Source organism: Hevea brasiliensis, chromosome 10 (assembly GCF_030052815.1).
Source record: "Hevea brasiliensis isolate MT/VB/25A 57/8 chromosome 10, ASM3005281v1, whole genome shotgun sequence".
Lineage (NCBI taxonomy): Eukaryota > Viridiplantae > Streptophyta > Magnoliopsida > Malpighiales > Euphorbiaceae > Hevea > Hevea brasiliensis.
The window spans coordinates 4,842,004-4,854,326 of NC_079502.1; the positions used below are offsets into that span (position 1 = coordinate 4,842,004).

Consider the following 12,323-nt stretch of genomic DNA (forward strand, 5'->3'; position numbering starts at 1 on the left):
CACTATCGTGAAATATTTGCGAACGAGGGTCTTTAATTATTGTCTCTTTCAATAAGCCAATAAGAGGTCGATGAATAGCTGCAACAATCCTACTCGTCCTCGTCTTCTTCTTCTTTTTCTTTCCCTTCCATATTCTAGATGAACGGCGATAGGCAGCGGTTGTGAATTCCGAGGTTGCTTTCCTCTTTCTTAATTCCCCTTTGTGCAGCTTTTGTGTTTCACTTTTCTTGGTTTCTGATGTTTCAGTGTTTTTTTTTTCTCCTTTATATTTCTCTTCTGTTTTATGAAGCAAGTGGAATTCATTCCAACTCTGAACTGATTCTTTGAGTTGAGAAGTTCACAATTGGGGTTGGTTTAGATTACTGGCCGATTCTGTTTTATTTCTGCAACTGCAACTCTTTGTGTTGGTCAGGTGGCTTATTCTTGAAAAATTCTTGTTGCTCACTTGAACATGTGTGGTGATTTTGATTTTAGAGAACTCAGTTTGGAATATATAAGCTAATTTAGTTGAAATGTTTTGGGATTTATTTGTTATTGGTATTTCATATTGGGAATTTGTTTTTATGGTATTCTTTGCCAATTCAAAACACCTTTAGCTGGAAAGACTCCGTGGTAACGGTTTTGTTATTGCTAAAAAAAAAAAACTTGTATATGATCATGAAGGTTTCTTGCTGTTTTTGGCTGTTTATAAAATTAGATTTGGTGAATCGCACAGGCTTTCTCACTTGATTAAAGGAAATTTGGAATTGTATTCGAGGCGGAAACGGGGAGATGGGATCTGAAGGAGCAAAGGATGTAGTCATTCATGTTACTGGATTTAAGAAGTTTCAAGGAGTAGCTGAAAATCCCACAGAGACAATAGTTAACAATCTGAAGGATTATGTTGAAAAGAGAGGGTTGCCTGCTGGCCTTACTCTAGGAAGTTGCACCATTCTTGAGACTGCTGGAGATGGTGCTCTTCCCACGCTTTACAAGATCTTGGAATCGAGCACTGCAGCTACCAATAATGGCAAAAACGAACAAATCGTTTGGGTCAGTTTCAATTATGCAACTTTTTGTGGTTTTAGAAATGTAGCATATAATTTTGATCCTTTAATTTGGTTGGTTTTCTCTGTGCTTGCCCGTTCTTCATTTTGCTTCTGCATTGCAGTTCCTCAGCTGTTTTGGGATATATGTCTACTTCCTGTTTGCTTCATTAGTTTCCAATGCTGTGCATCATTTAGCATTTAAAGATATTAATAACCGTTATTCAGCTTGACACGCACTTAACACAGGCCTTCAATGGTACACACTTATCTTGTTGATCATACTTGGAGTATCCTAACCTCAGGGGTTATTAGTTCATAAGATGTTTCTGTGGCTAGCTCGAGAGGCTATGTAAAATTTAAGAGTCATACATGTAGTCCAGAAACCTATGCTGCTGATTATTATTATTACTATTGCCGTTTTCTGGAGTGAGTTTTTGTGATTCAATTACTTTACCTTCATTGCTTCTTCAGCTTCACTTAGGGGTGAATAACGGGGCTGTAAGATTTGCCATTGAAAGACTAGCAGCGAATGAAGCCACCTTCTGTTGTCCAGATGAGCTAGGATGGCAACCTAAGGTGAATCTGCTTGTTCCATTTAAAGAGCTAGTATTCTTTTTAAGTTGCAAGGCCATATTTTCTTTTCTTTCTTTTTTTTTTTTATTTTATTTACAAGGGGGCCATTTCAGGCTTTTCAAAACGGGTGATTTAATTTTTAGCATTCCTATACAAACAATTTTACATTACGCTTGTTCTTTTGGGCACTGATTTTGTGTTGCTTTTTTTCAGCAACATCCCATAGTCCCTGGGGATGGAGGAATTTCCTGCACAAGGGAGGTACTTTATGATCTATTTTTATTTTATATTATATGATACATGTATGCATCTATGATAACTTTTCGTTATATTTGTCTGTGAAGACTTGTTGCTCTATTGAGGTTATACTGAAGTTTTTGAAGAAGAAGGGCTATGAGGTGACAATATCAAATGATGCAGGTCGCTTTGTATGCAACTATGTCTATTATCACTCTCTTCGATTTGCAGAACAGAAGGGTCACAAACGCTTTTTGTGCATGTTCCTCCCTTTTCAAGAATTGAGGAAGAAACTCAAATGCAATTTGTAGCGTCCCTTTTAGAGGCTATTGCCGCAACATGTCAATAAAATTGATCTGAGTGTTTGTTTTTCTGTGTTCATGTTTGTTTATCATGTGCTGATGCTTGTACATCAACTGCATCTATAACATAAACAATAATAATAGTAATAATAAAAAGGGAACGCAATTGTGGATATACTCGTTCCTTTTTGTTCAAACAAATTGTTGCCCTTGATAATTAAGGTGAATCTCCCATTGTATGCATATAGTTTATAATGTGTGTTCTGATGGATAAGATTGATACTTGTTACCAGTTTCACAATTTTCTGCAATATTGCCTTGTTGGGTACATTTTTTTTTCCTCTTCCCAACGATGGTTTTGTGTTTGCAACAAGGGATGTGTCACATGGTTGAAATGCACCCTCAGTACTCAAAATGGCCTCATGGTGGGTTCAACTGGGAGTTTTCTCGAAGCAAAGACTGTTTCCTCATGAATGGCTCAAAATGGGCTGTCACAATTTCTCTTCCTGATTAAAAATTAAGAAAACAAAAAGAGTTAATGGTTTATATTAGGAACCCTGGATGTAACAATTAAGTCAGTTCCAAGAAGTCCTCTTTATTACCAGCTGAGTAACAAATTAGCTAATTGCAAAGCATCAATCCAGCAACTTAACTTAAAGATGATATTGATTTTCAAATTTCAACGATTTTTTTCTGTGTTCTTCTCTTAATCCCATTCCATATGCCTGGCTCGTGAGCAATGCAAAGCACCAAATTACTGCCTCTAGTCCGTACCATAAAAACCGTGGCACTGAAATTCCTACCATATCATCGTCAACCAGTAAACTACTGTTGGACATATCATCGTTAACCAGTAAACTACTGTTGGATTCATGCAGTGAACCCAATCGCCTTGAGATTATTTACACCAAAAAACAGGATTATTGATGGCTTGATCAATTCTGGCATTTAGATGCTGCTCAGTCTGTTCGATGAAATGCTTGTATGTGATGTTGTTGTATATAACTTGCCGATTTCTGGGCATGGTAAATATGGGATCCCCAAACAGGCTCTTTATCTTTACTCTGAAATGGTTTCACAAGGAATCAGAGAAAGATCTGTTTTAAGTAGATGTAGTGATTCGGGTTTTCCAGGGACGGAATTCAAGTTCACAGGAGAGTTATTAAACTTGGGTTCGTTTTCAATTTGTATATTGGCAGTTCACTTGCTGGTCTTTTTATGCGTATGGGACTTGATGAGTTTGTTTGGTAAATTGCCTAGGAGAAATTTAGCGATAAGGAGTTTGGTTTTACGCAGGATTTGCGAACTAGGTCGATTTGGTGACTTTTTAGGATTGTACAATGATATGAAACTGGATGATCTGAAGGCATATGGGCGTAGTTTTTGCTATTTGATCCATGGATGTTCTAACAAGAAGTTTTTCAATGAAGAGACAGCTGCATTGTCATGCGATCAAGGTTGGATTGGCGAACTCTAATGCTTTGGTGTATTTTTACTCTACATGTGGGAGTTTATGTGAAGAAAAGAAATCGTTTCAAGCTATTCTTCTAGAGGGTGTTATATCGTGGAATTCGATATTATCAGTGTATGCAGATGATATATTATTTTTCGATGTGCTTGATTTATTTTACATGGTGCATTTTTGGGGCAAGAACCGTCAATACGTTCATTTGTGGGGTTCTTAATCTATGTAGTTTGAATGGCAATATTCTGTTTGGAAAGCAGATTCACTGTTAGATGGGTTTTGACAATGGGAATGTGCTTGTTAAATCTGCACTATTGACTTGTACGGAAAATGTGGAATTCAGTATCTGTGTATGAAAGTCTTCCAAAAACAACTATGGAGTGTTGTAACTCATTAATGACCTCTTTGTTGCACTGTGGCATTGTTGATGATATAGTTCAGATGTTTGGTTTGGTGGTTGATAATGATGAAGGAATTGGACTTGATGAGGTTAATCCACTGTGTTGAAAGCATTATCATAGTTGGTTTTAGCAAGCTTAGCCAGCTGCAGATTGGTGCACTGTTGTGGAAAAAAGTTAGGTTTTGAATCTCATGTTTCAGTTTCATATCCATTGATTGATGCATATTCAAGGTCTGGTCTGGTCATGTTCAACTTTCACTGCAGGTTTTTCAACAACTTCCTTCCCCAAATATTTTCTGTTTCACATCAATCTCGATGGATTTGCCCCCAATGGATGATTGGGAAGAGAATGTCTCGACTCTGGAGATTTTTGAGGCCATGATCCGAAAGGGTTTAAAATCTGATAAAGTGACTTTCTTGTGTGTGTTAACTGGTTGCAGCCATTCTGGGGTAGAGGCACAAGGAGGACGGGTAGACACACAGCATTTTTCATGTAAGTTAGATCTGTTGGGGTGAGCAGGTCTGCTGGATGAAGCTGAAGAATTGCTGCAACAGGCGCCAGGAAGGGGTGATTTGTGATGTCGAGCTCATTGTTGCAAAGTTGTAGAAAAGAGCAGCAAAAGTATTTTTAGAACTTGATCCAGAAGATTTTACAGTTCATTTGCAAGTATCTAACTTTTTTTCTGAAATTGGGGAATTTGAAGCCTCAGTACAGATTTGAGAGATTGCTATAGCAAGGAAGATGACAAAGGAGATTGGTCACAGTATAATTGATTTAAATTGTTGCCATTAATATTTGGAATTCTGAACCAATAGCAAATCAGCCATCAATCCTGGAGCCCCAGAGCACTCGTAATGTCATACTTCGTTTTCATGAGGTGAACCTTTCTTGTGAAATTCACATCTTCATAGATCAGTTGTGGAAAGGTTTCTTTTGCTTGAAGCGTATAATGTGTGCATGTAGTGGACTATCAGGATCTGCTTTTTTGCCGCCCTGTTAGGTTCAATAAGGCAATTGACCTTGCATTTTACAGGATTTTGTGTTATTTCTATACCACATTGTATATTCACGTAATATTTAATTCTTCAATTAGAGAAATGAGATTGCCTGCAAAGCATTTTCTTTTGCAAAAAATATTTTATCCCTTTCTCTTGGGAAGAGAACACAAATCTCCTCTTTGAATGGTTAACTTCTGTATACTGGTTGAAGAGTAAAGCAAACAACTTAAAAAAACATTTCCCTTGTACTTTAAGTGTGGGCATGTAGAAAATGATGTTCCTTCATACACTTTTAAGCCAAGCCATATAGCCCTCAAAACCTTTCACTTCCAAATATAATCTGGACATATAAATTGTAACCCAATGTTTGTAAGGATTTGTACAAATCAATCTGTCTCGGAAGAGCCGGAGAAGACAAAATCATGGATAAATTATTCATCATTTCCTTTCTTGGTTTGCTGACAGTGGTTCATGCAGTTGCAGAAAACATGGTATCTAACAACATTGGCATTCTTGAGGAACTTGAAAGCTTTGAAATAGATGAAGAAAATGAGGTGGAACTTTTCGATACCCCTTCATGGACAAATGACCGTGGACGCAAGGTTCTTGTGAACGTTGATAGCTTCGGTGCAGTCGGAGACGGAGTTTCTGATGACACTCAGGTGCATATTTGAATTCTTAAAGTGATTCAAAAGGTTTCTAGCATTTGACACTTCAGTGATTTAGCTTTAAATATTAACTCCACGTTTGAATGTCAGAAGTCCTTTGTAATAGTTTAATGGCCTTCCAACAATTTACCATTAGCATTATAGACTAGTGCACTTTTTTCCTTTCTCATATAATTGATCAGCGGTTCAAACTTGGAATTGACGCTTATAGTGACAATTTTATCTTGCCAAAGTTGAACTTGTAATGAAATTATCATTTGCCTTCTCTTTCTTCTTTGAGATTAAGTTCTCTATTTTGTTATTACAGGCCTTTGTCCAAGCTTGGCAGACAGCCTGTGCTACACCAAAATCAGTTTTTTTTGTTCCTCCAGGACAACGCTATTTAGTTAATGCCACAAAATTTAGGGGGCCTTGTGAGGATAGGTTGGTCATCCAGGTAAATGTGAATGCTCTTTGAAATTAAAGGTACCCAGACCGTGCGGGCCATAAAATTGTTCACTTCTATTATTTATATGAATGCTTTATCGATTGGGCTTATTATCAATACTATTAGCAGGATTATCTTCAATGTTAACATTTCATTTTCTTTATTATCGTACAGATAGATGGAACAATAGTAGCACCTGATGAGCCTAATAACTGGGATCCAAATCTTCCACGACTCTGGCTTGATTTCTCTAAACTGAATGGAGTTCTTTTCCAAGGGAATGGAGTTATTGATGGCTCGGGCAGTAAATGGTGGGCGTCATCTTGTAAAAAGAACAAGTCAAATGTAATTGATCTAATTTACTCTCTTGTTTTTTCTGTGTTTTAGTACTTCAAATCAACAAATAAACATTAACGCATGGTTCTCTTTCTTCATTTCTTTACAGCCTTGCAGAGGAGCACCAACAGTATGATCTTTTCCCTTAATTTTGTGACATTCTTTGAAAATATTGAAGCTTCTAGGACTAGAACTACTAAATATTCATCACGTGAAATTTAACAGACGAGGTTTTTGCAGGCGTTAACTATTGATTCAAGCTCATCTGTGAAGGTAAGAGGCTTGACTATCCAAAACAGCCAACAGATGCATTTTGTGATTTCCAAGTCTGCCTCTGTGCGAGTATCTGAAGTACTAGTCTCGGCTCCAGAAGACAGTCCTAACACTGATGGAATTCATATATCTGAATCAACTAACGTTGTTCTTCAAGACTGCAAAATTGGAACAGGTACTTGAACCTCATCCTGTTCTTCCATTTTCATTTTCTGTTGTACAAAAGATAAATGTTAAAATGGAGATACTACTGACATTTTTAATACACTTATAAGCATTTTATTTCAAAAATACGAGATGGACCTTAAGGGAAACATGCAAAGACGCTAATCATGGAAAAAACATTCAGAAACACTGCATCTATGAAGTTTCTATAGGAAAAGAATTGTACCATTGCATGGTTGTTGATAGATACTAACAGATAGACTGTTATGGCCATGTTACGTATGCTATTCAGGTGATGATTGCATCTCAATTGTCAATGGTAGCTCTGGCATCAAGATGAAGAGAATTTATTGTGGACCAGGACATGGAGTCAGGTATGATTAATATGAATTACCCCCACGCAATAACTCAACGAAGAGAGAAACTATATGCTAAATTTGATCATTCTTCTATCCCATAAAGTAGAGAAGAGCTAGAACTGAAACTCTTACTTCCACTATTGACTTTTTTGGTGCAAATTCTCTACTCAGTATTGGAAGTCTTGGTAAGGACAACTCCACTGGGATGGTAACAAAAGTGGTCTTGGATACAGCATTCCTTAAAGAGACGACCAATGGCCTCAGGATTAAGACTTGGCAGGTAATATAAAACAGAGCATTGTGATGGGAAGTCGTTACTGTTTCAAAAACTAATGGTACTGTCTAAATGCTGTTCAGCATTAGGTTTTTGAAGCAAGTAGTTTTAAGTGTGCATCTTGAAGCTTCACTAAAAACTCATTTGTTTCTTCTGCTACAGGGAGGCAATGGTTATGTTCGTGGAATACGTTTTGAAAATGTAAGGATGGAAGATGTAGAAAATCCCATCATTATTGATCAATTCTACTGTGATTCTCCAAAAGCCTGTCCAAACCAGGTAATTTTTCTAAGTTCCCTTTCATGACTTCAGCTATTTGTGCCATTTAATATTATGGCGTCCAAAATCTCACGAGTTAGTACTCTAACCAATATCCAATTAGAAATCTTGATATGTGCATTCTTATGCTCTTGCCTTGTTAGACATCCGCTGTAAAAATAAGTGAGATCATGTACCGGAATGTTACTGGCACCACAAAGAGTGCAAAGGCCATGAAATTTGCCTGCAGTGACACAGTCCCTTGTAGTAATATAGTCCTGAGTAACATCAACTTAGAGAAGAAAGATGGCACGGAAGAGACTTACTGCAATGCCGCCCAAGGCTTTGGATATGGTATTATTCATCCTTCAGCTGACTGCCTAACTTCCCAAGACAAAGACTACTGTGGTGTTGGTCCGACAGATATTGCTGAAGACTATGTCACTGATCAGACCGAAATCACAGAGCTTGCAGAATCCAGCAGTGAGGCTATTGTTCACACCGAGCTCTGACATGCCTTCCTTCAGAAAATAAAATAACCATACTATAGCCTTTAATATAGCAATATACTAAAGTGGGAAGTTGGAATGTAGTTTACTAGCATAGATATCTTGAGGAAGATTGAGGTGCTCATGCTGAAATTGATGGGATTTTTACGTTGCATATTTAGCTATACATACAAATTTCTCTGAATCTTATCATTAAGAAAATTGTATTTTGAAGGAAAAATATAAAGTTATTGAGATTTATACTATTTTTTTTTTTTTTATAAATAGTGATTCTTTTTTATTTTTTTTATTAAAGATAAAGACATACATATAAACTCAGAAAAAAGAATATATTCCTCAATAAAATCATAAAAATTTTATCAAAGTGTGCTGATCCTCACGAGTTCATACATTCACACAACTAATACGGGACCCCAAATGGTCAGCTCACTAACAAATGGGCCACCTCAAATTTTTTACTGCAAACACATGCACACTAACTCAACTCTCAGCAAAATAGTGTTTCTTTCTGCTTTTGTTGAATAAAATGTTTCTTCAAACTCCATAGTTGATTTGATGCCAAATCCTTGGGCCATAGACAAACCCTTGGGCCTCTGTCTATGCATATAATGCCAAATCAGGACCATATTACTACCATCACATGTGTCAAATCAGGCCCAAGGGTACAACCAGCATCAACTGATTGGATATGAGAATCCAAAAATGTCTTGAATAAGGACAATCATACATCTATTGTAGCAAGACAATTCGGAAACATCAAGTAAAGTCCAAAATCCTTTAATTTATTGACCGTTAGAATTAGACAGTTCTATAAAGGCTTCGTCAATATAAAATATTTGTAAGGAATGAATTTAATTAAATTATCATATATATATATATATAATATTATATTTTTTTTTATCAAAAATATATTTTGTTAGGGGCTTGAATTCGAGGGATTGTCCAGGATGAGCCATATCTAATTTTTATTTATTTGATTTTAATAATTTTTAAATTAAAATTTATTAGTAGAAGTCTCTTTCATGATGAGAAAAGAAATTAAAAAATGAAAGAGAGAAAGTGAACAAAGGCAAGCATTGGGGGCGCAAAGCAATCCGTGACATTATTGGTAAGGCTTATTTAGGGCCATGAATTGAGGGTACTTGTAATGGAAACAAAATGGTGGAGACAAAAGTTGGCTTTGTCTTTCTGAATATTTAAGAAAAATGGGTTTCTTTTCCACCAACTGCAAACTCACATGCATACTATTTTCTTGCAACTTGATTATTATACACTCAGAAAATTGGGGTTTACAAGATCTGATGCATTGTTCCTCTTGATTTGAGATATTATTATCATCATGTGTCAATATATCTTCATCTTTAAAATGATCAACACCCTTTTTTTTCTTCAGTGGAGATTAGAGAGTAGAATTCGAACTTAGTTATGTCAAATAAATTTTATATCTTTATTCACTCAATAAATCAGGCTAGATCATAACCCTTCTTTCGTGTCTCAAATTATATAAATTTTATATTTTTTTTTATATAGTAATTATATAATTGTGTACTTACATTTATGTGCCTATTAGTAGTGTAGAGACTGTAACCAAAGCTCAAAATGTAGACTCCTATTGCCCTTTTACATACATGTGTCGCCACTCACCACTTGGTGACAGACGTGAATCTTGTGATCATGGAGATGATTATCTTATAATATAATTAAGTAAATTTATCCACATCAAAGTCCCACCAAGCCTTTTATATATGAAATTTGGATTCTAATTAACTAGAGTTGAGTTCGAGTTTTACTGATATTGAATTGTTTATTTTTTTTTATTTGTTTTATATATTAATAAATAGATTCACTATCTATGAAAAATATAAATAAAAACATTGCCATTGATGAAATTCTCTTGCTTCTTCTTGGTGCATTATTGTGTTAACATAAAGACAAATGTAAGCATGGAATTTTCATGCCTCGGTTGGTAAAGGATATATATATATATATATATATATATATATATATTGAGAAGGACCCATGGATGACAAGAGGCATTGGACCCCTTAGATTTTAAGTTTCTTTTAGTGGTATGGTGATATTTTTAGAAAAATTAATATTTTTTTCCTATTGGTTATCAGATTTTGATTGATATTGAATTTCAGTATTTTAAAAATTTATTAATAATTATATATAAAAAAAATTTATTACCCTATTGAAAGAAAAATATCAACTAGATTGTTACTGCATCCTCACCTCTTATTTTTTTATCAATTTTATTTTATTATTTTGACATTAATTAAAAATACTTTTATTTTAAATTTAGTAATTTATATTATTAAATATTTATTTTATTTTTTAATTAACAATTATTTTATTTAATTTTTAACAAGTTAATTTTATTTAAAAAAAAGTGATTATTTTTATCACTCTATCCATTTTAATGTTTTCATTTTTATAGTTATAAAACAATTCTATAAAAAAAAACTATCAATTATTGCAGAATTATCACTATCAGTCAATCAATTAATCTATTTAATCAACTCATAAGCAAGTGATTATTGAGTAACTTAAGATTTATATAGAAATCCTTCCTTTTATTTCAGAATTATAACAACGTAACATATCAAGTTACCCACCAAATATGAGAAAAAATAAAAAAATAATTTAATTAAATTAATAGGTGATTTAACTATTTTGTTAATCACTGCATATAAAAGTTAAGAGATGGAGAATATATATATATATGGAGGAAAAAGAAGCAACCCTAATCATCTGAATGCAGGAAAGTTGGCAAGAGTACTCAAAGTTCACGAGCAAATATGGACAAAAAGACGGCTAAGATCATCTGGAAGGACCCACCCATATTTGCTTTGCTTGTCACAAAGCCAAAAAGGCCTTTCATTTTATTTATATATTGGGATTTCTTCTCTCTCTTCTTTTATATACTTTCACATGTACACCAATTAAATTATAATAAAAGCATTCATATAAGAAAGCTGTGGCTTTTATGTCCTCAGATATAGGAGACCCATAAATGTTTCTATTTTTGTTTATTTATTTATTTTTATAAGGTACCACTAGGGATTATTTAATATGCCAATTTTATGATTTGTAAATAAGAAAAATGTATCTTTTATTAAATAGAAAAATATATTTTTCATATAGTTTAATTTTAATATTTAAATCTTAATTAATATAAGTAAAAATAATAATTTTTCACCAATCAGAAGTTACCTAATTACTCTTTTTATATATTTAAGGTACAGAGAATAGGAAATTATCCTGTTCGAGCATCTCAATGTATTTCTCATAAGATTATTCACTTTTTTGGTGAGAAAGGAAGAGGATTATCCCTTATTATGTAGCTGATCGATTATAATTAGTTTATTGTATGAAAATTTTTTACTTAAACCCGTTTTATTATAAATTCAAGATATAAATATATGAAAACTATATATTTAATAGGTGGGTTTTGTGCAAAGAATAAGTTTATATAAAAAAATCCTTGCCTGCATGACAGTTAACTCTCCTATAAACAAATAAATGCTCTACTTTGTGTTGTGATCTACCCACTGAACACCAAAAACTATTTATTTTTCCAACTAACTAAATTCAATTTAATTTTATGTGTGTTATGATTTATTTTAACTTTATCTTCCAACTACAAGCTAGCTAGCTACCAGGATTCATTTGAATCACTTTTTTTTCCCATAATTTTTCTATAATTAATTAAGAGGTGCATGTGTGCCATCCATAAAAATATGATTCAAAGCTACAGCTAGCTTGTCAGTAACTAAATCCACATAGCAAGAATGAAATTATTATTTATTATGTATATGTACTAAATAAGAATTAATTATGTTAATAGAAGATTTGGCATATGCTAAACAGAAGCATCTTCCAAGGTTAAATGATATAATTTCAAGTAAATTAAGTAATGCCACCATCCACTGCCAATCTTACATAATCTCCTTTGCATTATTTTCATTTCTGTCAGGATTTAAATCTTTAATCTCTTACTTTACATTCTAATCATTCCAGTGCTAAGGGTGGAATCAGTAGAACTGT

General features: G+C 34.0%; 2 protein-coding genes and 1 pseudogene across 3 annotated transcripts; all 3 read left to right on the forward strand.

Annotated features, from left to right (window-relative positions):
* Positions 1 to 28: 28 nt before the first annotated feature.
* Positions 29 to 2,211, forward strand: LOC110631641 (uncharacterized). Its single transcript, XM_021779549.2, is given in 7 exon segments — positions 29 to 173; positions 290 to 412; positions 716 to 1,032; positions 1,500 to 1,604; positions 1,815 to 1,862; positions 1,946 to 2,075; positions 2,078 to 2,211. Coding segments are annotated over 5 exon segments (654 nt in total). The 5' UTR covers positions 29 to 173; positions 290 to 412; positions 716 to 771; the 3' UTR covers positions 2,188 to 2,211.
* A 28-nt stretch (positions 2,212 to 2,239) lies between these two features.
* On the forward strand, positions 2,240 to 8,529 carry LOC110631640 (probable polygalacturonase At1g80170). 2 transcript variants are annotated; one of them, XM_058128983.1, is made up of 10 exons: positions 2,240 to 4,883; positions 5,482 to 5,666; positions 5,980 to 6,108; positions 6,274 to 6,444; positions 6,545 to 6,565; positions 6,676 to 6,883; positions 7,166 to 7,247; positions 7,404 to 7,512; positions 7,669 to 7,785; positions 7,929 to 8,529. In XM_058128983.1, exons 2-10 carry the CDS (start codon positions 5,493 to 5,495, stop codon positions 8,274 to 8,276), a joined length of 1,359 nt encoding a protein of 452 aa, XP_057984966.1. In that variant the 5' UTR covers positions 2,240 to 4,883; positions 5,482 to 5,492; the 3' UTR covers positions 8,277 to 8,529. The 2 variants fall into 2 exon arrangements, with proteins under 2 accessions (XP_057984966.1, XP_057984965.1); XM_058128982.1 differs by lacking the exon at positions 2,240 to 4,883 and having other exon boundaries at positions 5,237 to 5,666.
* Positions 2,810 to 5,120, forward strand: LOC110631642 (pentatricopeptide repeat-containing protein At1g74600, chloroplastic-like; annotated as a pseudogene).
* Positions 8,530 to 12,323: the final 3,794 nt, after the last annotated feature.

What these genes read in the sequence shown, in the direction of transcription:
- LOC110631640 (XM_058128982.1), top strand. Translation starts at nt 5,427, where the DNA reads ATGGATAAATTATTCATCATTTCCTTTCTTGGTTTGCTGACAGTGGTT. An exon ending in TCAGGATTAAGACTTGGCAG is followed by an intron (nt 7,513 to 7,668) that starts GTAATATAAAAC and finishes CTTCTGCTACAG; the next exon opens with GGAGGCAATGGTTATGTTCG. An exon ending in CAAAAGCCTGTCCAAACCAG is followed by an intron (nt 7,786 to 7,928) that starts GTAATTTTTCTA and finishes TTGCCTTGTTAG; the next exon opens with ACATCCGCTGTAAAAATAAG.